The 25,405-nt window shown below is 41.2% G+C and overlaps 1 protein-coding gene across 7 annotated transcripts in view; it reads right to left on the bottom strand.

Moving 5' to 3' along the window:
- The window catches only part of AFG2A (AFG2 AAA ATPase homolog A), a 739,142-nt gene that overhangs the window by 493,951 nt on the left and 219,786 nt on the right, over positions 1-25,405 (bottom strand). For all 7 annotated transcript variants that reach the window (XR_012231536.1, XR_012231538.1, XR_012231537.1 and 4 more), the window contains 2 exons: positions 22,157-22,210; positions 17,784-17,863 (listed from right to left, as the gene is read on the bottom strand). Coding sequence is in view for 4 of the 7 variants with exons in the window: in XM_073572029.1 (XP_073428130.1) it covers positions 17,784-17,863; positions 22,157-22,210 (134 nt within the window). In the remaining 3 variants the exon portion in view is untranslated. The remainder of the gene's footprint in view (positions 1-17,783; positions 17,864-22,156; positions 22,211-25,405) is intronic.

Here is a 25,405-nt window from a genome sequence, read left to right as displayed (position 1 = left end):
AGTGTGCGTGATTTGAAGATTCACAAGTCTCCAGACATAGAGTGATTGTAGATGTGTGGCTTTAGGCCGGACAACCCCTTTCGGCAAGTACAACTCAGAATAAAAGGGTATTAAACGTATTTCACATTTTTACTCATACCATCTAAAATGTACATTTTATTATTATTTTTATTTAAATATATATTCGAAAAAAAATACATTGTCTTTTGTAATTATTTCAGTGTGGTGCAGAGAAGTGAAACAGTCCTTACCGGATAGATTGTTAGTCCATATAAATAGGGATCCAAACTAATCTATTTTCTTTGGGTAGACTACCTGTATCTGAACATATGCAACTGATCTATGATCTCATCACAACAGTTGAGGGATTCACTCTTGATAACATAATGGACCTTTATCTGCAGGAGTCTCGGACCGGAACATTTGCATGGCTACAAGTCCTAATAGCCATTCTAATTGAGGATTTATGAATCAAGCACTGAATGCAAATACAAGGAATGCACTCACTAATAAATAGTCCTGGCTTCTTTACAGCAATAGTTCTTTTCCAGACTTACTTTCATTTGGAGTACATTCTGTAGCTTTCAGGCATTCGTTTAATTTAAACATTTCTTGGACAAAGTGGCTTGGTAAACTGGTGCCAAACGTGCTGAAAAACACATTTTTCCCCTCGCTTCCTGATGTAATCATTTCGAGGCCCCGGGTGTACGAGGCCATTCCTGCCAGGGCCTAAGATTTCCATATTTCAAACTGAAAGGAATCTGGCAAGGAACACTGGACATTATTTCCTTTGCACATTCTTCTTAAAGGCCAGCCAAGATTTTTTTTTTCTTTCATATCAATAATGTTTAAAAGAATAACAGATGGTACGTTTAACCCATTCCCTCCTGAACTACTGCAAGCTCTTTAAATCATCTGCAACAATACCGATGGCACATGGCTACATTTATAACAAGGTTATATACTATATTGGACTATTAATTACAACACATTATAATCTTTATTTTTTTATATAGCGCTAACATTACATTATTTTCCATTATTTATAAACTTCTAAAATCTACAACGTTCTAATGGTCCATAGTCTCTTAGTCCCACTAATATTTTGTCCATACTGGGGTACATAAATGGTCTACTGTCTCAAAGCTTTCTGATGTGTTTAAAAGACAGATATCCGGCATTTTTGTTATGACTGATGCCTGTAAATGATGATCTGCTGAATAAATCACATATGATTAGTAATATAAAAAATGTTATCCAGCACAGAATAACTGTTCAAACCACCGATGGCATGGTCTTTGACTGTCATCTCTATCTTTATAGGAGTTAGGGCAGGGTGGAAATAGGTGCAAAACAAGTACGTGGGTGTACTAAACTGTTTGGCCATGTCAAGGGTGAACCTAGCATCTGTGCTTGGTTTGAACAGTCATTTTGTACAGACAGACAGACTCCCTTTAAACATTGCTTCATTGCCTCAACAACTCTCCAAATATAGATATATACAGCTCATGCCACTAAATACAGTTAGACAATTTGGGAATATATTAACTTAAAGGAATTGTCCACTACTCTGACAACCCCTTCTGCATCCCGATGTATCTCCCAAAGTTAAATAATAACATCAGTGTCGGACCGGGATTGTGTGACATTATGTCACGCGATTCCTGCGGTCAATCAGCGCTGGCTTCACTCTCTTCTTATTCAGGCAAATCAAGGCATCTGTAGGAAGTCAGAGCTTCTTCTGTTCTCACATCCTTCGGATCTCAATTACGTCCATAGTAGAGGAGAGTGAAGTCACTGCTGATTGGCCGCAGGGATCGTTATATTGCGCCGGAGAGCGAGTACCGACACAGCTGAAATGACGCCGGCACCAGAAGAGAGTATACCTGTTACGCTCCTGGGAGGAGGAACATAAGGATTCAGAATGAGTTGCTAGTGTCCTGGATTACCCCTTTAACAATCACAAAAACCATCATTACACTAAAGAAACCACGAATAAACAATGTCTTTCATGGCTTTTAATGGGATACTACACTTAAAAACAAAAATACCAGCAAAATGTCCAATACGGAAAGTTAACCAGTGAAAAAGAGAAGTCTTGTACAGGTGACCCAAGAGGTAGTTTTTCTCACCCTCCTTTTCCCTCCTCTAGTGCTAGGGTGCATGTAAAATAATTAGAATGGAGTTTTTCTCTGGCAGGCTGACACATAAGCTGGACATACACATAAGATACCAGAGAAAAACAAAAAGCAAAAAACACAAATGTCCTGAACTAAAAAGTAAAAAATATACTAAAAATAATGCATAAAGGTAATAATAATAAGGGTATTTAGTAAACATAATTTTGATCAAAATAATGTACAAGCCATCCCGCCACGTCACGGCAACCCTTGTGGGACAGTCCTACTCTAGTATTTAAAACCTTTTCACTTGCCAAGTGACGTGAATGTGAATAAGAATCGAGCGGCTGAACCACTAGTAACAGCTTAGGCCAGACTGGATGGCTTTCCCAGCTCAGAAAGAGGGCGGTCACACCCCTATATGCACTGAATGCACAATGAAATGAATAAAAAGATACCAGCCAGCTCGCTAATTAGGGAAGATTCAGCAAACTATTTAAGGGTATGCTCATATGTCTGGTGGTTATTTTCATTTTTAGATCCATTTTGGGGATTAGAAAAATAAAATGATGAAGTACAGGATCCATTCATTTGAATGAGGATAGAATTGTCCTAAAAGGTCTCATGTATGACTGCAATCAAGCTGCAATCCTTTTTTAGGCTGCGTCCTCATGCCCAGTAATCATTCACTAGCAAAGAATCCAGCAGCAAGCCGTAATTTTTGCAGGATAAGAAAAAGTTGTGCTGACAGAACCTTTTACAAAAAAAAAAAAAAAAGGCTGCAAATGTAGCTTTTTTTACATTAAATCTTTTTGGTTTGGGGATAGCAAATGTATCTAGATTTAAAAAAATTGCAGTTTATGGTTATTGGATGATAACAAGTGGTCATCTGTTGTATCATCCGATAAGTGATTAGTTATTTAAACACTGTATATGCTCAGAAAGCAAAGATGTTCAGAGACACCTCTAGTAAAAAGCGATCCATAACGAACAGAACAGAAATGGATGGAAAACGGAAACCAAAGTGTTTACCCATCCTTGCTCCATTTGTAATGGATTCATCTTTCTTTTAGAACTGGATCTGTTACAAAGCTTAATGATTAGGACTCGGAGGGCTTCCCAACTCCTCCTAGACAGATGATTCTGAATTTCTACGCATGATCCTTTTGTTTCCAGGGTTGATTAACCAGCAGCAGAGGTGTCTGGCACATGTTTGCGTCCAATTACAGAAAACAAGCCTGTGTACGGGGAGGGTGGCGATATCGTCAGTGATGGGGGTTGTTTGAATAGTATGGCACTGTATGCTTACAAAGAATTGTATTTCTTTAGTGATAGCCTTTAGTTGTAACCAGGTTCTATACCATAATCTGTAGCTAAAATAATGTAAGTTTATTAAAACATTATGAAACAGACAGCTAAACTAGGAAACAAAAAAAAACATTTCTCAGAATACAATGCTGTCAGCAAGCATCTCAAGCAGTCACCAGCCTTAACCATTTGTCAAAAATAAAGAAAATTCTGTTCGCGAGAAGCAGTACATGTAAAGTAATAAGCTAATGTATACTCAATCTGCTACACTGGCTGCAGACATCACAGCCTATATTCCCCATATAACATCTACCGCCAATCACTGGCTTAAACAGACTGTCAATACAGGATGAGTGTTCAAACGAAGTCCCGCCACTCGACGCTTCACGGTGGGGCCAATCATTTAAATACACCTTCCCACCGGCATGTCTTCCCTCAATATCCACCCCTCTCTTTTTTGATTGACAGTTTTGGCTTCATAGGGCTAGAGAATGGTGGATATAGATGGAAACCAAGCAAGTGGAAAGGTGTATTTAAATAACTGACCCCGCCGTGAAGAACTGAGCGCCTGTACTTGGTTCGAACAGTCATTCTGTCCTCACAGAGTCTCCTTAAGAAGTATAATTCCCAAATCTGCTGAAGCCAATGAATGATCACAGATATCACAAGGTGTATACAGGTCATCTACTACCAACAGTAACATTTGGGTGGCAGCATAGATGCTGGAAGCTAGTAGGGGGAGGTATATTACATGTATTGATGATCATGTACAGCCTATTATTTTGGATAAACCCTTAATAGCTATTACTTGCTGAAATCCTTGCATACTGAGATTTGTTTCTTTTGTTCTGAATTTATTTTTTTAATTACTTCTATGTTTCACATCTCTTTTATAAATAAATATTACTTCAGCTACAAATTATGGTATAGAAGTTGGTTACAGCTAAAAACTATTACTAAAGTAATAAAACATCTTACTAACACATGGTGGAAAGAGTCATTAAGAAAACAACTCCTACATTTGTCATGCAGGAGATGAGCTTAATCATGAAGTGCCAAGACTAAACACTTTCACGTTATTTATAGCAAGAGGTTCGCATAATTACAACAGCTTTGGAAGCAGCCTATGAGAGCTTGGTAAAGAATCTATAATTAAAGGATAACAATGGCTAATTTATCATTTATGATGTGATGGGGATCATTTACGAGAGGCCTTTACAGACTGTCAAAGCTTCAGGCAATCCACAAGACGTAGCCAATAGATAAGAGGGCTTGTTTGGGTTTCAGATCAATGAGACATTGTAGACAAAAGGATATATATTTTGGATGTAATCAGCATATTTATCTAAATACTGCAAATCAGATTATCCTGTTCAGGCTCCAAAGAGAGAAATATAAACGGTTGGGCACTAGGCACAGAGATCGTCCAGGTATCTGGAATGGAGACAAACGTTGGCCATAAATGTTTGGCAGACGATCATTATCTCTGAACGCACATGTAATTAAAGTAGGGAGGATAAATGGCTGTGCATTGTAGCGAAAATGTAACAAGTCTTGTATCTACCAATGTCAAAGAAACTACTGAATTGCTAGTGGATATTGTAGAATCTGGATGGAAAATTTAAAGCCGAATGAAGTACCATAAACCTTAAAATGGTCGTTGTTCTTTTCAGACAAGTAGATCTCATTCGATAGATGTGATATTCTGCAAATCAATTTATTTAAAAATCACCCAAAAAGTATTAACTACTTGATGCCTAATTATCTGTATAATTTGCAGTCTACCGCCTGTTGTCAAGTGTAATCAGTTTTAAATAGTAGAACCGCTGAGAGAGATTACAGGAAGTAACGCGGATTATTGACCTTAAGATCAAATTGCATAGATCATAACAGAGTTGAGTTTTCCTTTCCAGGTGGGGGCAATCTATGCATGGAAGCAAAGGATAGGAAGTTCCAAAATGTATAACAGTGGCAAAATTCTAAAAAGGGAACCAGTTTCTAAAAAACAGAGGATGGCAAGTTACAAAGCACGAGAATCAGGTCATTAGATGGTATGTGCACCAAAATCCAGCTTTAGCTTTTCGTGAGGGATGATGGCAGTGACTTGATTATTTTTTTTTACAGGTTTAGTGAGACAGATACTCTTGAATCTTAAGGCCCCGTCACACTAAGCGACTTACCAGCGATCCCGACACCGATATCAAGGTGTCAGGATCGCTAGTAAGTCGCTATGTGATGGCTGGTGAGCTGTCACACAGACAGCTTCACCAGCGATCAGCACAGCGATGCCGAGCGCCCGGCATCGCTGGCCATCGCTGAAAAAAATAGAATCAAAATAAAAAATATAGTTATTCTCACCTTCCGACGTCCCACGCAGCCATCCTGCCTCTCTCCACGCTCCGGTCCCAGTGATCCTTTGCACGAATGACCGCGAGACTTTGTTATCCCGCGAGACCGTGACATCTTGCGGTCATTCGTGCAAAGGATCACTGGGATCGGAGCATGGAGAGAGGCAGGATGGCTGAACGCGACGTCGGAAGGTGAGAATAACTATATTTTTTATTTTTTTTATTATTTTTTACACCTGATCGCTGGTCTCCCGCCTGTCACACACAGCGATGCATGCTGGCCAGCGGGAGACCAGCGACCAAAGAAATGTCCAGAGGTTTCTTCCAGCGATCAGCGATACCGGCAGGGGGGCCGCTCGCTGATCGCTGTCACACACAGCAATCTCGCTGGTGAGATCGCTGTTATGTCACAAAAGTTGTGACTCAGCAGCGATCTCGCTACCGAGATCGCTTAGTGAGACGGGGCCTTTAATTACAGCTTGTTCTTCATGTTATCTTTATGCATAAATGTCAGTCATGGTGGATGATGGAAATCTGATGCATGTATAAATGTATTATCTACCAACAACAGGGTTAATGAGAAAAAGAGAATTAAAATAACTGTGGATCATGTAACCTTACAGCTTGCTTATAGGCGTTAGTCCAATGCATAGTTTAAATGTTTCCATATGAATACATGAACAGCAAGTACTGTGCGTGATAAACAATAATTACACTGCATAAGAAAACATCCAAATTAACGTATAATATATAATTCTAATATACTTTGGAAGTTTTCTTATGCAGTGTAAATATATATATATATATATATATATATATATATATATATATATATATATAATGAAAGCAGGAACAGCATATACCGAAGGCCACAACCAAGTAGCGGGAATTGTATACAGGAACATCTGCACAACAAATGGACTAAATACAGGTGGGAGACCCCCAAAAAAGTGGTGGAGAATGAAAGGGCTAAAATCCAGTTGGACTTCAAGATCCAGACAGATAAGCAGGTGTTGGCTAACCAACCCGACATTGTCATAATAGACAAGGCTCAGAAGACAGCAATGATAATAGATTTGGCAGTGCCAAGTGACAGCAACATCAGAAAGAAGGAATATAAGAAGCTGGAGAAAGAAGACGTGGAAGGTGAAGGCAACAGTGATTCCAGTGGTGATAGGAGCACTTGGAGCAGTGACCCCTAAGTTGGAAGAATGGCTACAATAGATCCCAGGCGCAACATCTGAGCTCTCTGTCCAGAAAAGAGCAATGCTGGGAACAATCAAGATCCTGCGCAGGACCCTCAAACTCCCAGGCCTCTGGTAGAGGACCCGAGAATGAGAAAGGACAACAGAGACCACCCCCTTTGGGCAGTGAAAAGTTTAAAAATATATATTATATATATATATATATATATATATATATATATATATATATATATCCACAAGCAGCGGCTTGCAAAAGTATTCACCTCCTTGCCTTATCTATTTTGTTACACTGCACCCTGTGTTTAAATATGTTTGCAATTCTAATGTGTGTGATCATGTTATCAGCACCCAATAATTTAAGTTGTTGAAAGGAAGTGAGAAAAATATAGGCATGAATTAAATTTATGGGATCAAATAACTAAAAATTGGCATGTGCATATGGCCTGTTTCACATTTCAGTTATTTGACGTCAGTCCAAATCCGCCAGGTTGTGAAAAAACGGATCCGTCAGCGTTGTGACACAAATGGATGCCACCGGATCCGTTTTTGGACGGATCCGCTTTAGCAGGTAGTGACCGAAATTTAAAGGAGAGAGAGAGAGAGAGAGAGAGAGAGAGAGAGAGAGAGAGAGAGAGAGAGAGAGAGAGAGAGAGAGAGAGAGAGAGAGAGATATTTTCTTCCGCCAGAACGGAACTTGGGGTTAAATTTCTGGCAAGGAAATTCTTCCGGGCATGCTCAGTGTGAAAAAACGGATCCAACGGATGACCATCCGTTAAAATCCGCCGCTAATGCAAGTCAATGGGAAAAAAACGGATCCGCCAAAAAAAAGGCGGATTTTTTTTTTGCAAAACAGCGGATTTTGACTGACGTCAAATAACTGAAGTGTGAAACAGGCCTATGTATTCATCCCTTTTGCTATGAAGCCCCTAAAAATTTCTGGTGCAAGCAATTACCTCCATAAATCACATGTTAAGTGAAAGGAAATCCACCTGTGTGTAATGTAAGTGTCACAAGGTCTGTCCGCATATACACACCTTTTCTGAAAGGCCACAGAGGCTGCAACACCATTAAAGCAAGAGGCACCACTAACCAAACACCATGAAGACCAAGAAGATCTAAAAACATGTTGGGGACAAAGTTGTTGAAAAGAAAAAGTCAGGATTGGGTTATAAAAAAAAAATCCTAATCTCTGATGATCCCCCAGAGCACCATCACATGCATTATCATCAAATGGAAAGAACATGGTACCACAAAAAAACCTGCCAAGAGAGGGCCACCCAACAACACACAGCCCAAGGAAGGAGGGCATTAATCAGAGAGGCAGCACAAAGACCAAAGATAACTCTGAAGGCGCTGCAGTTCCAAAGCAGAGACTGGATTACTTGTCCATACAATCACAATAAGCCGTACACTCCATAGAGGTGGGTAGAAAAAAGCCATTACTGAGGCTGGATTCACATTAGCGTAACTGTGCGCAGCGTATGATCCGCATGCGTACCTATATTTAACATTGTGTACGCAGGGACATGCTTTTGCCACCAAGGTAAACGCTATGTCTGACGCCAAACCAACAATGCTCATCACCCCAAGAACAACATTCCAACAGTGAAATATGGTGGTGGCAGTATCATGCAGTGGGGATGTTTTTCTGCAGCAGGGAAAAGGAAAAGAGTCCGAGTTGAGGGGAAGATATATGGTGTGAAATATGGAGATATTCTTGAGCATAATCTGTTTCAGTTTGTTAGTGATCTGAGACTGGGAAGGAGGTTCACCTTCCAACAAAACAAACAACACTGTGGTCAGACTTGAAGATTGCTGTTCACCAGAGGAAACCATCTAACTTGGGAGCTGGAGCAGTTTTGCCTTGAGGAATGAGCATAAATTCCAGTGGCAAGATGTCAAAAGGTCATAGTGCTTATCCAAAGTGACTTACAGCTGTAATTGCCGCAAAAGAAGACTCTACAAAAGTACTGACTTTAGGGAGGTGAATAGTTATACAAACTGAATAATTTCAAGAATACATGTAGGATAAAATTCCAGTGAAATTCAGGAACAGAGCAGGTTGCTTTTTTTTAAAAAAATGTGTTAATAGTATGAAATTATAAGTGGGAGAGCACCGTGTGCTGTCTAATTATTGACTAACTTATAACAGTATGCGGAAACAGCTAAGCTCCCTCTGGTGGCAGCTGCGGGCTGATGAACTTCTGCTTTCACAGAAAAACAGTTAAAATAAAAGTCAATCTATAGAATTTTATCAGCCTTTATTTTTTTCTAAACAGCACAGAGTGAGGACTTCTGTGCAAACAGCGGGCAACTCAAAATGCGTCAGCAGCATCCTGCTCTGTCCCTTAAGGTACTGTCACACTTAGCGATGCACCAGCAATTCCGACAACGATATGGATCGCTGGTGCATCGCTAAGTGGTCGCTAGTGAGCTGCCACACAGGCAGATCTCACCAGCGACAACGCTGGGGTCGGGGGTCGCTACTTACCTGTGAGAAGCGGCGATCCTGACGTCCTCCCGCCCGCGTCCACGCGTCGCTCGTCGGCGCCACATGAAGCCCAGCAGGAAGCTGACGACGAGAAATGGCCCAGGCCATTCTTGCGCGATCAGCGATAATCAGCGGGGAGCCGGTCAGAGGTAAGTATCAGACATAGCGATATCGCTAGCAATATCGCTATAACGTCACAAAACCAGTGACGTTACAGCGATATTGCTAGCGATATCGCTTAGTGTGACGGGGCCTTTAAACTCTTTTTTCTGGTACAGAAGTCAGAAAGACATAAGTCTTTGTGTGTATAAAAATGTCTGGGGAAAATATAGAAAAATATTCAGAATTGAGAGTCCTCAGTGGTTGATGCCTTTTACCACTTCTGGGGAAAATATAAACATTTATGATTATTTTATTTGAACTAAAATGGGGAAAAAAATTATTAAGGTACCATTTTTCTAGTGTTTTTTTTTTTTTTTTTTTTTCAATCTTCACTAAAGAAAAAAACACCACATGATAGATGAATACAACTTGAAATACTCAATATTTTATGTTAACATAACTAGTTGAACTGCTTTCACATTATAGCAGAATTATGCAAATGATTACCAAAATATTATCCATCTTGTATGTGAGTGAAGGGGTTTATTTTCCATAGATAGTTCACAAACAGTGATGAGCAAGAATACTCGTTGCTCAGGTGTCCTCCAAGCATTTGGATGTACTGGGAGATTTAGTTTTTATCCACGTAGCTGCATGATTTGTGGCTACTTGACAGCATGATTACATGTGAGGAATGCCTGCTTGTTAAGGAATCCCCACATGTATTCAGGCTGTCTAGCAGCCGCAAATCATGCAGCTATGGCGACAGAAACTAAATCTCCGAGAACATCCAAATTCTCGGGAGATCACCCGAGTGTGCTCGGGAAAACTGGAGCAATGAGTATACTCGCTCATCACTATTCACAAATACAAAGAGGCATCCATAACAAGAACGACTAACCCAAAAATGAGATCTTCAGCGAACGGTGAAGTAAGAAATAGTCTTATGGTGTTCAACTGAAAATCCTTTTCAGCCGATAGAATTTCTGCTGAATAGATTTCTACAGTTTCAGATAATTCCCTACAAATTGCAGCAGACTTGTTTAAGGCCTGAAAAACTAATTTATAGCGCAGAGAACCAGGAGGCATGAGAGAGTGAAAGGCAGAGACAAAGTAGACAGGTGTTTCCCTAAAAACCTCAGCATGGCTAGCACTAATAGCGCAGGAAATTGATCTCCAGAGGCAGCAAATTGTTAGCATCTCTAATGCATTTTCAAATTCCTACTGTGCAACATCAGCTTGTAAAACCAGGTCTGTCCGAAAAAGTGCCATGTCTAGGTTCCTGCCCAGTTTGATTTCTGATGATTTTAATGAGAACTATGCTACATATTTTACCACCCATCTGGTTCTTATTTGACAATGAACGCATTTGTAGCTCCCATATTTTTGGAGTTGAAAGAACAGATGTGTCCTCTTAAAAAATGACGACAGCAAGGTTTTCTTTCCTCAAAAATAATTAACTTTTTATTAATCAACCCACCAAAGAAAACAGCAGTTTACTGTTTCCTATACTGCTCCAAATATGAAAACGAGAGCAGGTTTTATGGAGATAAATGAGAAAAGCGAGCCTGGCTTTAAAATTCCATTCTCGTTTCTATCAGGAAATTCCTTAAGTACTTCGGACTTTTCTTTAGCGTGGGTGGGAAGGAAAGTTACATAATGTCAACTTTCACTGCATTTGGTCAATTTAGCCAGGCTTTGCTGAAGAAGGCAGGGGCATGGATAAAGGTGGAGAACAAGAAGCAAAGGTCAGATTGACAAAAAAAATTCTGTGCCATATAATTCAGCAGGAGGGGAAAGTAATGTTCAGTCCAAGAATGAAGTCGGCAAAGGGGACAGAAAGCAATACTACAGGCTGCAAGGCAGGGTGGAAGGAAACTGTAAAAAATACTATGGATACAAGAATAAATAAAAGTAAACTTGAACTTTCTTCCAAAGCTTTTTTGTTCTGAAGCTCTGCTGTTCTTCGATAACATTCACCGCTTTCCTTAACCCCTTCCCTCCGCAACAAAGTTTCATTTTTTTGACATTCCGGTTTTATTTCTCCTCTTAATGGATAGTGTTTTTACAGGACAAGTTGTAGTTTTGAATGCACAATTTCTTTTATTCAATGTACTGAAAAAACAATTCCAAGCTTGGCGAAATTAGAAAAACAATGCAATTTTGGCACTTTTGTGGGGGTTTATTGTACAGCATACATTCTGTTGAAAAAAAACTATTTTGAATCATTATTCTCCAGGTCAGTACAATTAAGGCGATATCAAGCTTGTCTAGTTTTTTTATCATTTAGTTGAAGAAAAGAAAAATTAAGTAAAATTTGCACACACACAAAAAAAAAAAAATAGTTTGGGTTTCCATCACCATTTTCCAAGACCTGTAACATTTTTTTTTTGTTCTGTCAATTGAGCTAGGTGAAGGCTTGTATTTTTTTGTGTTGAGCTAATGGCTTTATTGAAACCATTTTGGGCTATATACGACAGTAAGCTTTACTTTTATTGCATTTTGTTTACAGAGAAGTGGTGACTAGTGATGAGCGAGCGTGCTTGGATAATATGTTCGAGTCCCTGCAGCTGCATGTTTTGCAGCAGTAGACGGCCTCAACATATGAGGGGATTGCAAAACAAGCAGACAATCCCTGCATGTGTTACGGTTCTGTACCACTGCAAAACATGCAGACACAGGGTCTCAAACATATTATCCAAGCACGCCCCAGATATTCTGATAACACGTTATCTCATCGTGACCTTAAAATACATTTCTGGCACTTTGATTTTTTGCTTTCATTATAAAATTCACCTTTCAGGTAAATTTTATATTTTGGTAGAAAAGACTTTTTGACTGCGGTGATACCAAACGTGTTCATTTTCATATTGTTTTATTTTAATAGGGGAAAAAGGTAGTGAGGGATTTGAACACACACATTACATTTACATACTCACACATACTGTACATATTATATATATATATATATATATATATATATATATAGTAGCGGAGCGGTGTCCACGCTGTGAAGTGACGAGGCAGTGACCAAAGAACGTTCAAAGCAAACGTAGGTTTTAATGTCCAAAAAAAACTTACAAACAAAAGAAACATCCTCCTGATCGCAGCTGGGAAGCAAAACAGTCCATAAATGCGTCTGGTTGCCGGGGCCGACGGCACCACTGTATCACGCCGCGGGGTGCCAGAAGTTCGCCCCACTGAGCTCTGTATTCCCTCACACAGGTAGAGCTTTTGCAGAGCTGTCTGCTCTACACCATGCCAACTCCAAACTGACACACCCAAACCCTTTCCTGCAGGTTTTTTTTTCCTCAATTCGACTCTGTGGCCATGGGCCACTTGTAAGATCTGGACTGGAGAAAACAGACCGGCCTCACTACCTTCCTGCAGTCCATTTAAAAAATAAAAGCCCATAATGGGTTTTCCTTAAAAATTCCTCAGCCGAATTACTTAGCCAGGTTCATGCTTACGTTTATTCTGCCTTGTGACTCACGGGCATCCTGCTGTAACCCTAAGGCACTCCAGCGGATCTAATACGCTTCTGAGCGCATCCTGGGGGACACATAGCGACCCCCGCAAATCACACCAGTCGCTGCCTCACAATTTACACATATATATATATATATATATATATATATATATATATATATACACATACATACACACACATATATACAGTATATACTGTATGTATATATATATCTAATATGTAAAGCTCAAGTGTGTGTGTGTGTGTGTGTGTGTGTGTGTGTGTGTGTGTGTGTATGTATGTATGTATGTATGTATGTCCGGGATTGGCATCCGCACCGTCGCAGCTACAGCCACAAAATTTGGCACAGTCACACGTCTGGACCCCGAGAGCGTCCTAGGCTATGTTGTGAGGCGAAATTTTAACCCAGCGCGTTCCAATTCACCAAACAATTTTGCCCCTATCTACATAATGGGGAAAAAGTGTGTGTGTATCAAGCCCCGCCCCTCATTATGATGTGATAATGGTTGCCATGGCGACGCTGATGTCATCATAGGTTGCAAGCCCCACCGCTCATTATGATGTCATAATGGTTGACTATGGGATGGAGGATGTGTGATGGGTATATGGGCACTGAACTATGGGATGGAGGATATGTATGACGGGTATATGGGCACGGGACTATGGGATGGAGGATGTGTGATGGGTATATGGGCACTGGACTATGGGATGGAGGATATGTATGATGGGTATATGGGCACGGGACTATGGGATGGCGGATATGTATGATGGGTATATGGGCACGGGACTATGGGATGGAGGATATGTATGATGGGTATATGGGCATGGGACTATGAGATGAAGGATGTGTGATGGGTATATGGGCACTCGACTATGGGATGGCAAATATGTATGATGGGTATATGGGCACAGGACTATGGGATGAAGGATGTGTGATGGGTCTATGGGCATGGGACTATGGGATGGAGGATGTGTGATGGGTATATGGGAACTCGACTATGGGATGGAGGATATGTATGATGGGTATATGGGCACGGGACTATGGGATGGAGGATATGTATGATGAGTACATGGGCATGGGACTATGAGATGAAGGATGTGTGATGGGTATATGGGCACTCGATTATGGGATGGAGGATATGTATGATAGGTATATGGGCACGGGACTATGGGATGGAGGATGTGTGATGGGTATATGGGCACTGGACTATGGGATGGAGGATATGTATGACGGGTATATAGGCACGAGACTATGGGATGGCGGATATGTATGATGGGTATATGGGCACGGGACTATGGGATGGAGGATGTGTAATGGGTATATGGGCACTGGACTATGGGATGGAGGATATGTATGATGGGTATATGGGCACGGGACTATGGGATGGAGGATGTGTGATGGGTATATGGGCACTGGACTATGGGATGGAGGATATGTATGACGGGTATATGGGCATGGGACTATGGGATGGCGGATATGTATGATGGGTATATGGGCACGAGCCTATGGGATGGTGGATATGTATGATGGGTATATGGGCACAGGACTATGGGATGGAGGATATGTATTATGGGTATATGGGCACGGGCCTATGGGATTGTGGATATGTATGATGGGTATATGGGCACGGGACTATGGGATGGAGGATAATTATAATTTGTTATAACTAACCACAGCTAGTTACTATGCCCGGGCAGCGCCGGGCTCTTCAGCTAGTATATATGTGTGTGTGTATATGTGTGTATATATAATATAAATATATATATATATATATATGTGTGTGTGTGTGTGTGTGTGTGTGTGTGTGTGTGTGTATATATATATATATATATACACACATACATACACACACACACACACACACAAGTTTGTCTATAACTTACTTTCTGATCTCCATTCTTTGATTCATGTTCAGTGTGGTACACACCACAATACCAAACAGCACAGTGACTACTTTTCATTTTTTAAACAGGTAGGCAAACTGAATAGGTTTTTGGACACCAGTTATGCCAATCACATTATCAACTGTGATCCCATGCTGTAATGTCTGTATATTCTTTTCCATCCTACCCTGCGTAGGAGATGTGGTATGATCAGACCATGTCCCTGTATGGTCAGACACAGCCATTACAGCTACATTGTGCTGTTATGTTATACAAACCAATAATTAACCAATTGTCAATCGAGAAACATGGACTTCAATTACTACAACTCGAATGAACAATTTTGCAGCCTGATTTCAAAAATGCTAAATGACACAGTAACAATTAGAAAATAATATGTAGTAGAAAAAGGAAAATCCATGAGTTCGTTGAATATTCAGCTGCCCAATGTCCAGATGTTATAGACGTCTGCAGTCTTGCAATGATAGAAGGAGGAGACGCAGTAGACCGTGACTGGAAGGAGTACTTTGTAATCAAAATGTCTAAAACTTTGTGCTCATACCCTCCTTTTTAAGAAAAAAAAATCAATGCTAAATTTCTGCCCATAAATACCTCATAACAAAAAGCATAGAAAAAAAACATGTCTGCATTTCCAAAGACATTTACCCATGCCAAACAGAAATTTCAGTAGAGAAAGGAGATTGACATTTCTAAAGTATATAAAAAAAATCAAAACCAGTAGTGCGCAAGATGTAATTTATGGCTAGGAAGCTTACTGCTCAACAATGGCTCAAGGACAAACCTCCTACTCAAGGAGAATTTGCGGATATGGTTAATTGGCTATAATGGCGCCCCTGGCTGACAGCAATGCAATGTGAGTGTCAGTCAGGGTCGGAGGCGCAGTTACAGCTGCCGCTCTGTATACTCTGAGCAGTGACTGAACCAGTGCCGATGCCGCCCTCGTGACTGTAACTAAATGCCGACGGGGGGAATAAAGTTCATAGCAACGCTAATAACCTGCAGATTAAACCCATGTCTGCAGATTGAGAGCGTTTTTTTGGTGACAGGTTTCCGTTAAATTACTACATATAGTATAACGGCAGCAAGATGCTCCGTTGCTAGCACTGCAGCCTTGCAGTGCTGGGGTCCTGGGTTCAAATCCCACCAAGGACAACGACTGCAAGGACTATGTATGTTCTTCCGGCGTTTGCGTGGGTATTCTCTGGGTGCTCCGGTTTCCTTTTAAGCACTTTGGAATTAATGGCGCTACACAATTGAGTACCGATTTACAAAAATAAAAATGTAAGAAACACCATACTAAAATGGAGAATTAAAATTATTTATTTCATTATTCAAAAATATGTATTCCCTGAGGAAGCAAACGTGTGAAACAAGAATCAGGGTGCAGGTATTTGGTGACTAAATTGTGTAACTATTCATCAACCATAATGGTATTATAACCTAAAGGGGGTTTTACACATAGCGTCGTCAGCTTCCTGCTGGGCTTCCCGCTGTGACGACGAGCGACGCGTGGAGGCGGGCGGGAGGACGTCAGGATCGCTGTGTGTGAAAGGTGAGTATCGTGCGCTGCGTCGCTGCTGCATCGCTGTGAGATCTGCCTGTGTGACAGCTCACTAGCGATCATTTAGCGATGCACCAGCGATCCTGACCGGGTCGGATCGCTGGTGCATCGCTAAATGTAAAAGGGCCTTAAGTCTAGCCTGATAAATGTATCTGATACACTGCGATCACATTTTTATTTCTTAGTGTGTACTATTCAGTATGAGAAAATTGATATCTTTAAGCACTTGCAATTTTATTATATGAATTTTTCTTGATATTTATAGGTAGTTAATGTCCATCTGCAAGTTTTCATGATACATTATACTTATATTTTTTAATCCATTTTTCTATCCATTAACCTTTATCAGCATCAATAATAATGTCAGGTTTACCATTATTTATGCACCCACTTTCCCTTTAACTGATTACTTGTGCCATTTTTCCCTGAATTTGTGTATGTATATTATATGAAATAAATAACATGAGTTGTAAAGAATTAAATAAATTATTTGAATTCTCCATGTTAGTATGGCGTTTCTTCTCGTAGGTTATAGATCGCTATATAAAGTGAGAAAAATAAATAAAAGAGGCCCACAAATATTCTTCTTGTGAATGTTATCATGAGGGTAATGGGGGTCTGGTTATGACTCCACTCACCAGTGCACTTGGGGAATTGGCTTTGCACGAGTCAATGAGTACTGGGCCAGTCATAATTGGTTCTGTAATAGTACAGAAATCACTATGCTGAACTTATGCTTGTAACCAATCTGTATAGGATTGATTTATTGATTTTGTGAGCTCAAGGCAAATTTAATTCGAGTTCTGCACTTACTACGTAAACAGAGCGGCTTTCTTTTTCCTGTTGACAGGGCGAGACTACTGGTGTTGTGCTGACTGACAGCTGGCTCTCCGCTGCCTATTTGAGGGAAGTCGTCAGTCAATCAGCATGATCGCAGTCTTGCTCTATTCAACAGGAAGAGAAACTGATCTGTTGACATGGAGTAACTGAATCGCTGGCAGCATCGGTCAATGGCCGGCGTCGGATACAACAGTCAGGTAGTTGCCTGTTAGCAACTACTTGCCCATTAGTGGTTAGGCACATTTTTTTTTTTTTTTTTTTTTAAAAGTCCCAAATATCCACTTTCTAAAAATGTACAATCTAAAGCACATAACTATAAAAAAAATTGTGTTTTAGTGTAAATTTACATACAAAAATAAAATAGCAAAGTAAAAAAATCATGAAGACCCAAGCATAAATAAAAAATGTCCTACCTTCCTCTCTCAACAGCCAAAGCATCTATTTCATCAAAGAAGAGGATGGCTGGAGAAACTGCTCTTGCTTTTCTGAATATCTAAGGGACATAAATGATATAATGCAATAATAGATGTGGACAGACTATGTTTTTCTTGACAAACATATGAAGACAATTATGTTTACATAAACTGAGCTGAGAAAAGTGATGTCCCCCTTCCAGATCTCCTTTATCATTACAAACATGACAAGCTCCACTGTTTCTGATCGTTTCAGAATGTATAATAGTCATTGGTGCTATTTTGGAATGCGGCATGATCAAATTAAGTCATGTTTTATTACAATGTTTTTCATGCCGAATAAATGAGAAGTACATTTTACGAAACAATTTGTCATGACTGCGGCAGTTTTTTTTTTTTTACATTTTTTTTACACGATATACTTTTTATATGTAATAAAACATTTCGTAAATGGGAATTTTTTTTGCGGGAATATGCAGATGGCAGATCTCTGGCCTTCTTTAGGCCCCCGACTGCCATGGAAAATCATAAGCATACTACAATCATGTTGTAAGGAAACCCCCTCTATCTTACCACTTACATGCTGAGGTAGCTATAGACCCCAGAATCGGAAGGATGCAGCAGAGTGCCAGCTATAGTATACTGCTGACAACCCCTTCAGATGGTGCCGGAATAGCCTGTGCCTGTACCACCCCCATGCTTTACATGTATTGGATTTTGTATCATCTACACCAGTGCAATACATGTAAAACACAAGGCAATAAGGGGTTAAAAGGGTTTCCAGATTCATGTATAAAAAGGTCTCTTGAACAAAGAAAAGTTCTATAACTCATTATTTCAGTTCCTCTATATTTACAAGTTCTTAGTTTGCGGTCAGTGACAAACAGTATTATGTTTCACACACAAATGTGAGTTTGTTACAATGTATCAGTGTAGTTAGGTGCAATCAGCCGGGAGTCCAGGACAGGAGAGACATTAGTGCTAATGATGTGGTTAGGATTATGGGCTTTCCTAAATTGACACATTATACAAAGCGTCCATTTGTGGGCAGGATTATATGAGGATGGCTTTTTAGACTCTGAATGAAGTCAAGTATATTCTTTTCATGCAAGCGAGCATAGTGTGCATCCATACACATTAGATGGATATAAGCAGAGTTTTCTTCAACTTCAATGTTGGCATTTTCCTCCGACGTCAGATGCTGCTGCACATTGGGTTGTCAGTGTCACCCAACTTGGCATGTTTAATCGTTACTGGTTAATGTGTATGGCCAGCTTAAAAGGGAACCTGACAGCGGATATAAGCTGTACATGAGCAGCATGAATCAGACGCCAGCTGCACAATTTCAGCCATATATGTTTACTCTAAGGCCGGAGTCACACTAGCGAAAAAAATCGGACGAATGCAATGCGATAAAAAAATCGCATTGCATTCGTCCCAATGTTATTCTATGTTGCTGCTCCCATCATCCGTTTTTTTGTCGGAACGTTTCCTCGGACCGAGACAATCGCAGCATGCTGTGATTGTCACCGATTTTCGGATCGGACTCGCCAATGCAAGTCTATGGGTGCGATTAAAAATCGGATTACAAACGGACCACAAGTGTGACTTGCGATAAAATCGCAAGACTTCTCCAGGTCAACAGGAAAGAGCATCAGGCATTGGCATTGGATGTCAATTTGATGCTTAGATGCGAATAAAATCGGTTCATCGCCGGAAAATGGGATGACAGACGGATCCCTGGACAAGAAATCTTTGTGCGATTTTGTACTGTAAAAATCAGACCGATTTTTTAATCGTTGTGTGTGACTCCAGCCTAAAACGCTGCGGCATTTCAGAGAATAATAGTTTAATAGCCTCTGTGGACCTAGTCGAACAAGAGTTTACTTCGAAAGGCGGGTATCTGGTAGCTTCTTCGCACCCGCTCTCTTGGAATGACAGGTCTCTCCCTGTGTGCATGTAAAGGAAGAAACCTGTCAATGGGAGCATGAGGGAAAAAGCCACAAGGACCCCTGCCTGTCAAACTAGTCTCCGGTGTGGCCAAGTTCCCGGTGGCTATTAAATTATGTTTTGTTTCTGAAATACAGCAAGCCTGATACATGCTGCCTGTAGATTAGGCACCATGTATGAGCTTTCAGGTTCCCTTTATAGAGAAACTGTCACCGCGTCAAAGTAATACATTTTTGATCTTATTCCAGCTATTCCCGAATACAGCTTGAGATATGGACCATTTTATGTAGCGCTAAGTTTTACAAGGCAGCATTTCAATCAATAAATAACAAGCTCTAAAAATGCTTTTCATTGAACATGATAAATCAATCTGTACATTCCACAGCTCGTTCACTGTAACAAGCTGGTTTTCGCCAATGTCTTGTCTCCTAAATGTGTTCAATGACAGGACAATGTCCTCACATACATTAAAAACACATGAGGATTACATAAACCAAACCAGTCACTATCTCTACAGATTACATTTAAAATGTAAACTCGGGCCACAGCCAAACAAGGGGTGTGTATGTAATAGTATAGCCACCTGTGTGCTATATCAGGGCCACACATACCGGCGTCTGGGAAGCAGTGGTACTGTTAGCGCTGTTCCCCGGCGCCGAGTGATAAAGACCACTCATCATTGTCCCCTGCCATCAGCGCTAGCAGGGGAGGTTGTTGAGAGTTATATTCAACTGGTAAGGGTATGTGCACACGTATGCAGAAAATTCCTGACTGAAAACTGGACTCCTTCCCAGAAAACGCGCATTTTTTCCACGCGTTTTCCGCAAGTTTTTTGCACAAAAAATGCGCATTTTTTATGCGTTTTTTTCCAGAGCGTCCCCAGTCTCAGACAATAGTTAGAAATGCGGATTTTTTCCGTGAAATTAATGAGCATGCTGCGTTTTTTACCGCAATGCTTTTTTTTTTCTCGGAAAAAAACGCATCAATATGCACAAAAAGTGCAGAAATCATTAGAATGGGATGCTTCTTGTAAGCGCTTTTGCCGGTAAAAACGCTTAAAAAACGCGAAAAAAAAACACTTACGTGTGCACATACCCTCACATAGACTACTACTCCCATCAGCCTACACCTGCTGCCGATAATAACAGTGAGAGCAGACAGCAGCTGATGGGAGTATTCATCAGTCACTGTCTGCGCTACAAAAAATGAATGGCGTTGGTTCCTCTGTATTTTTAATACTGTAACAAGCCAGGCAAAACTAACAGCTGTGGGCTGCAACCCTCAGCTGTCCGCTTCAGCAAGGCTGGTTATCAAGAAGAGAGGGTCCCCACACCATATTTTTTCATTTAAATAAATAATTTTAAAAAACTGGCGTGGGGTCCCCCTCATTTTTAACACCCAGCTAAAGAACACAGCTGGGGGCTGTTATTCTCAGGCTGGTAAGGGGCCATTGATATTGCCGCCCCACCCACAGCCTAAAAATAGCATCCAGCAGCAGCCTAGAAAAGGCACATGTATTTAGATGCGCCAATTCTGGCGCTTTGCCCGGCTCTTGCCACTTGGGTGGCAAGTGGGGTTCATATATGAAGGGTTGATGCCACCTTTGTATGGTTCGGTGACATTAAGACGCCTCTCCATTACTAATCCCTGGGCTTGATGTCATGGAACAATACAAAGATGACATCAACTCCACAGATATGAACCCCACTTGCCAAAGCCACAGGGCAAATGGGAAGAATCGGGCAAAGCGCCAGAATTGGCGCATCTAATAGATGTGCCTTTTCTTAGTTGCTGCGGGCTGCTATTTTTAGGTTGGGGGGAAAATATCAATGGCCCCTGACGAGGCTGAGAATACCAGCCCCCAGGTGTCTGCTTTAGCAAAGCTGGTTGTCAGAAATGGGGGGGACCCCACGCCGCTTTTCAAAATTATTTAAATTATTAAAAAATACGACATGGGGACCTCTCCATCCTTGATAACCAAGCTTGCTAAAGCTGACAGCTGAGGGCTGCAACCCGCAGCTGTCAGTTTTGCCTGGCTAGTTATCAAAAACACAGGAGAGCTCACATCAGTTTATCTATTGCACAAGTGGCGGCTGATGAATACTCCTATCATCCACCGCCTGCTCTCACTGTTATTAGCGGCAGCAGGTTGATGGGAGTAGTAGCCCCATCAGCCGCAGTCTGCTCTCGCTGTTATCAGTTCAACATTCTCCCTTGCTAGAGCTGATCGCAATGCAAAAAGGGGAGAATGAGGAGAGCGGTCTTCAGCACCCGGCGCCAGGAAACAGGGATAACAGTACTGCTGCATCCAAGGTGAAGGTATGATCACACTAATGACACATGGATATCATGATAAAATCTGTATTTGAAGTAACCATGTCACTATATATTTTAAACAAACTAAATTTTAATGTTGAACCTACCTCGCGAACTGACCTTTCCGACTCACCAACAAATTTATTCATCAGTTCTGGACCCTACAAAAAAAAAATAGTGAGGCAAGAAAAAACAATACTTTAATTGGAGTTAAGAAAAGACAGTGTATCCACTTAAGCAGACCTTACACATGATTGAGTATGAGAACCTGAGCAGATTAGCATGTATTTTTATGTTAATATAATCTGTAAATGAGTACAATGGAAAATCCTACTCTGTGAACGACATTTCTCTCTGTAGGGACTAGGAAGCCTGAAATAAGGAGGCATTTCAATCAATAAATAACAAGCTCTAAAAATGCTTTTCATCGAAAATGATAAATCAATCTGTACATTCCACAGCTCGTTCATTGTAACAAGCTGGTTTTCACCAGTCTCTTGTCCCTTAATGTATTCAGTGACAGAACAATGATCTCACAGACATTAAAAACACATGAGGCTTACATAAACCAAACAAGTCACCAACTCTACAGATTACATTTAAAATGTCAACTCTAGCCTCAGCCCCACAAGGCTTTGTACACTTTGGAAACCTCCCTCATGCTCTTGACCAGAAAATCCTTAAGCTTAAAGTGAACCTGTCACCAGTTTTGGCCGATATAAGTTACGGCCATCACCTTTCAGGTATGATATACAGCATTCTATAATGCTGTATATCTGCCCCCAACCTGACCTGTACGAGTAGAAAAGTAATTTTTATTATACTCACCTGCGGGGCGGTCCGGTCCGATGAGAGTCGCTCGTCTTGGTTCGGCGCCTCCCATCTTCATGTGATGCCGCTCTCCTGCTTGTTTCGCATGGATGACATGTCTCTGCAACATCCAAACAGTCTCCTCGGCATAGCGCTCCTGCACATGCATACTTATCTGCCCTATTGAGGGCAGAGCAAAGTACTGCATTGTGCAGGTGCCGGGAACAGACAAAGAGCCCTGGCACCTGCACACTGCAGTACTTTGCTCTGCCCTCAACAGGGCAAATAAGTACATATGTGCAGAAGCGCGATGCCGAGGAGTCTGTGTGGATGATGTAGGCACGCGTCATCCAGATGAAGCAAGCAGGAGGACGGCGATCGTAAGAAGACTGGAGGCACCGGGCCAGGACCAGCGACACCCATCGAACCGGACCACCCCACAGGTGAGTATAATAAGTAAATTTTTCTACTCTTACAGGTCGGGTTGGGGGTAGATATAAAGCAGTATAGAATGCTGTATATCAGAACTGAAAGGTGAAGGCTGGAACTTATATCGGCCAAAACTGGTGACAGGAAAAGTAAGCACAGGATGGACCAACACACAAAACTTAATTACTATTGTGTGAACACACAAAAGAAAAGTGATTTTGTATATTAGCTACTATTGCTGGTTTGGTATACAAAAACTGATAAGCGCACACAAAAGTCCACAGCATACATTATGGCTCATTCAAAAGTTGACAAGCAGAGGTGCTAGAAGTCAGAACCCCTCCGATCGAGTATTAGTGGCCTATGCTGCAAAGCCGAATAACCCCTTTCAAAGTAAAATGGTGATGTTTGGTTGTATGACGGCAAAGAGCATTGTGTATAGACAGACAAAATAATTAACTAATCTACTAAAGTTTTTTTACAACACAGATTTCAATTTGATCCTAGTGCGCATCTGTTGTTAAAGGGACTGTCAGCACAGAATGACTGTTCAAACCAAGGACAGATGCTCGGTGCTTCTAGGTGGGGCCAATCATTTAACTACACCTTCCCACCTGCTTGTTCTCCATATCTATGAAGCTAGAGCGGTGAAAGTGAGGGAACAACCTTCAGGAAAAACAAGCGGCCAGCTTTGGCCGATACGAGTTATAACCAACGCCTTTCAGGGCTTATCTACAGTTTTATATAATGCTGTATATAAGTTCCCGATCCGACCTGTAAGAGAAGAAAAATAACTTATTATACTCACCTGCGGTCCATGGGTGTCGCTCTTCTTGGTCCGGCGCATCCCATCTTATTGCGATGCCGTCCTTCAACTTGGTTCGTGTGGATGACGCGTCCCTGCATCATCCACACAGTCTCCTCTCCACCGCGCTCCTGTGCAGGTGTACTTATCTGCTCTGTTGAGGGCAGAGCAAAGTCCTGCAGTGCGCAGGTGCTGGGTCGCTTTGACCTTTCCCGGCGTCTGCACACTGCAGTACTTTGCTCTGCCCTCAACAGGGCAGATAGGTACACCTGCGCAGGAGCGTGATACTAGGGAGCCTGTGTGGATGACGCAGGGTCGCGTCATCCACATGAAGCAAGAAAGAGGGTGGCGATCGTACGAAAATGGAAGGTGGTGGACCAAGAAGAGTGACACCCCTCAAACCGGACCTCCCCGCAGGTGAGTATAATAAAAGTTATTTTTCTTCTCTTACAGGTCAGATCAGGAGCTTATCTACAGCATTATAGAATGATGTATCTCAGCAGTGAAAGGTGGTGGCCGTAACTCGTATCGGCCAAACCTGGTGACAGATTCCCTTTAAAACCTCAGCTCTCTATGCCCAATCCTCAAATTAACTGGGGACTACGATTTAGCAGTATGTTGCTCAAATTAAAAACAATAATGTATAGAGGAAAGATGAATGAGCTGCCACATAACATGAACTTTAATCCTCCTGGCAGTCTCTGACTTTCAGTCAGAGGCATGGATGGCGCAGCTTCAGATACCATTCAGAATACACCGAGCAGTGACTGTAAACACGTCCTGGGACTAACTGGACAGCCGTCTCAGCAATGCATCAATACAGAGCTGGCTATCAGTCAGTGCCGAGGCATGGTTACAGCTGGCTCATTTTTAGTGAGCAGTGACTGATGCTGTCCCAGATATGCTACTATGACGGAAAGCAGGAGGCTGCAAATCTATATTATAATCATAGAATGTTACGAGATGGAAAGGACCTCAAGTATCATCATATCCAACCCCCTGCTCAATGCACCGCATCACTGAACCATCTCAGACAAATGTGTGTCCAGCCTCTGTTTAAAGACTTCCACTGAAGGAGAACTCACCACCTCTTGTGGCAGTCTATTCCACTCACTGATCACCCTCACTGTCAAAAAGTTTTTTTCTAATAGCTAATCTTCTCCATTTCAGTTTAATTCCATTGCTTCTCGTGTTTCCTATATTTAGACTGTGAGCCCCAGTGGGGACAGTGATGATATCTGTAAAGAGTTGTAGTATATGATGGCACTATATAAGCAAAGCATAATAAAAAAAAAGTATGTTAATATCTTCT

Source organism: Dendrobates tinctorius, unplaced genomic scaffold (assembly GCF_039654945.1).
Source record: "Dendrobates tinctorius isolate UK_male_01 unplaced genomic scaffold, ASM3965494v1 ptg000030l, whole genome shotgun sequence".
Lineage (NCBI taxonomy): Eukaryota > Metazoa > Chordata > Amphibia > Anura > Dendrobatidae > Dendrobates > Dendrobates tinctorius.
This window is presented reverse-complemented; position numbering and strand designations above follow the sequence as displayed.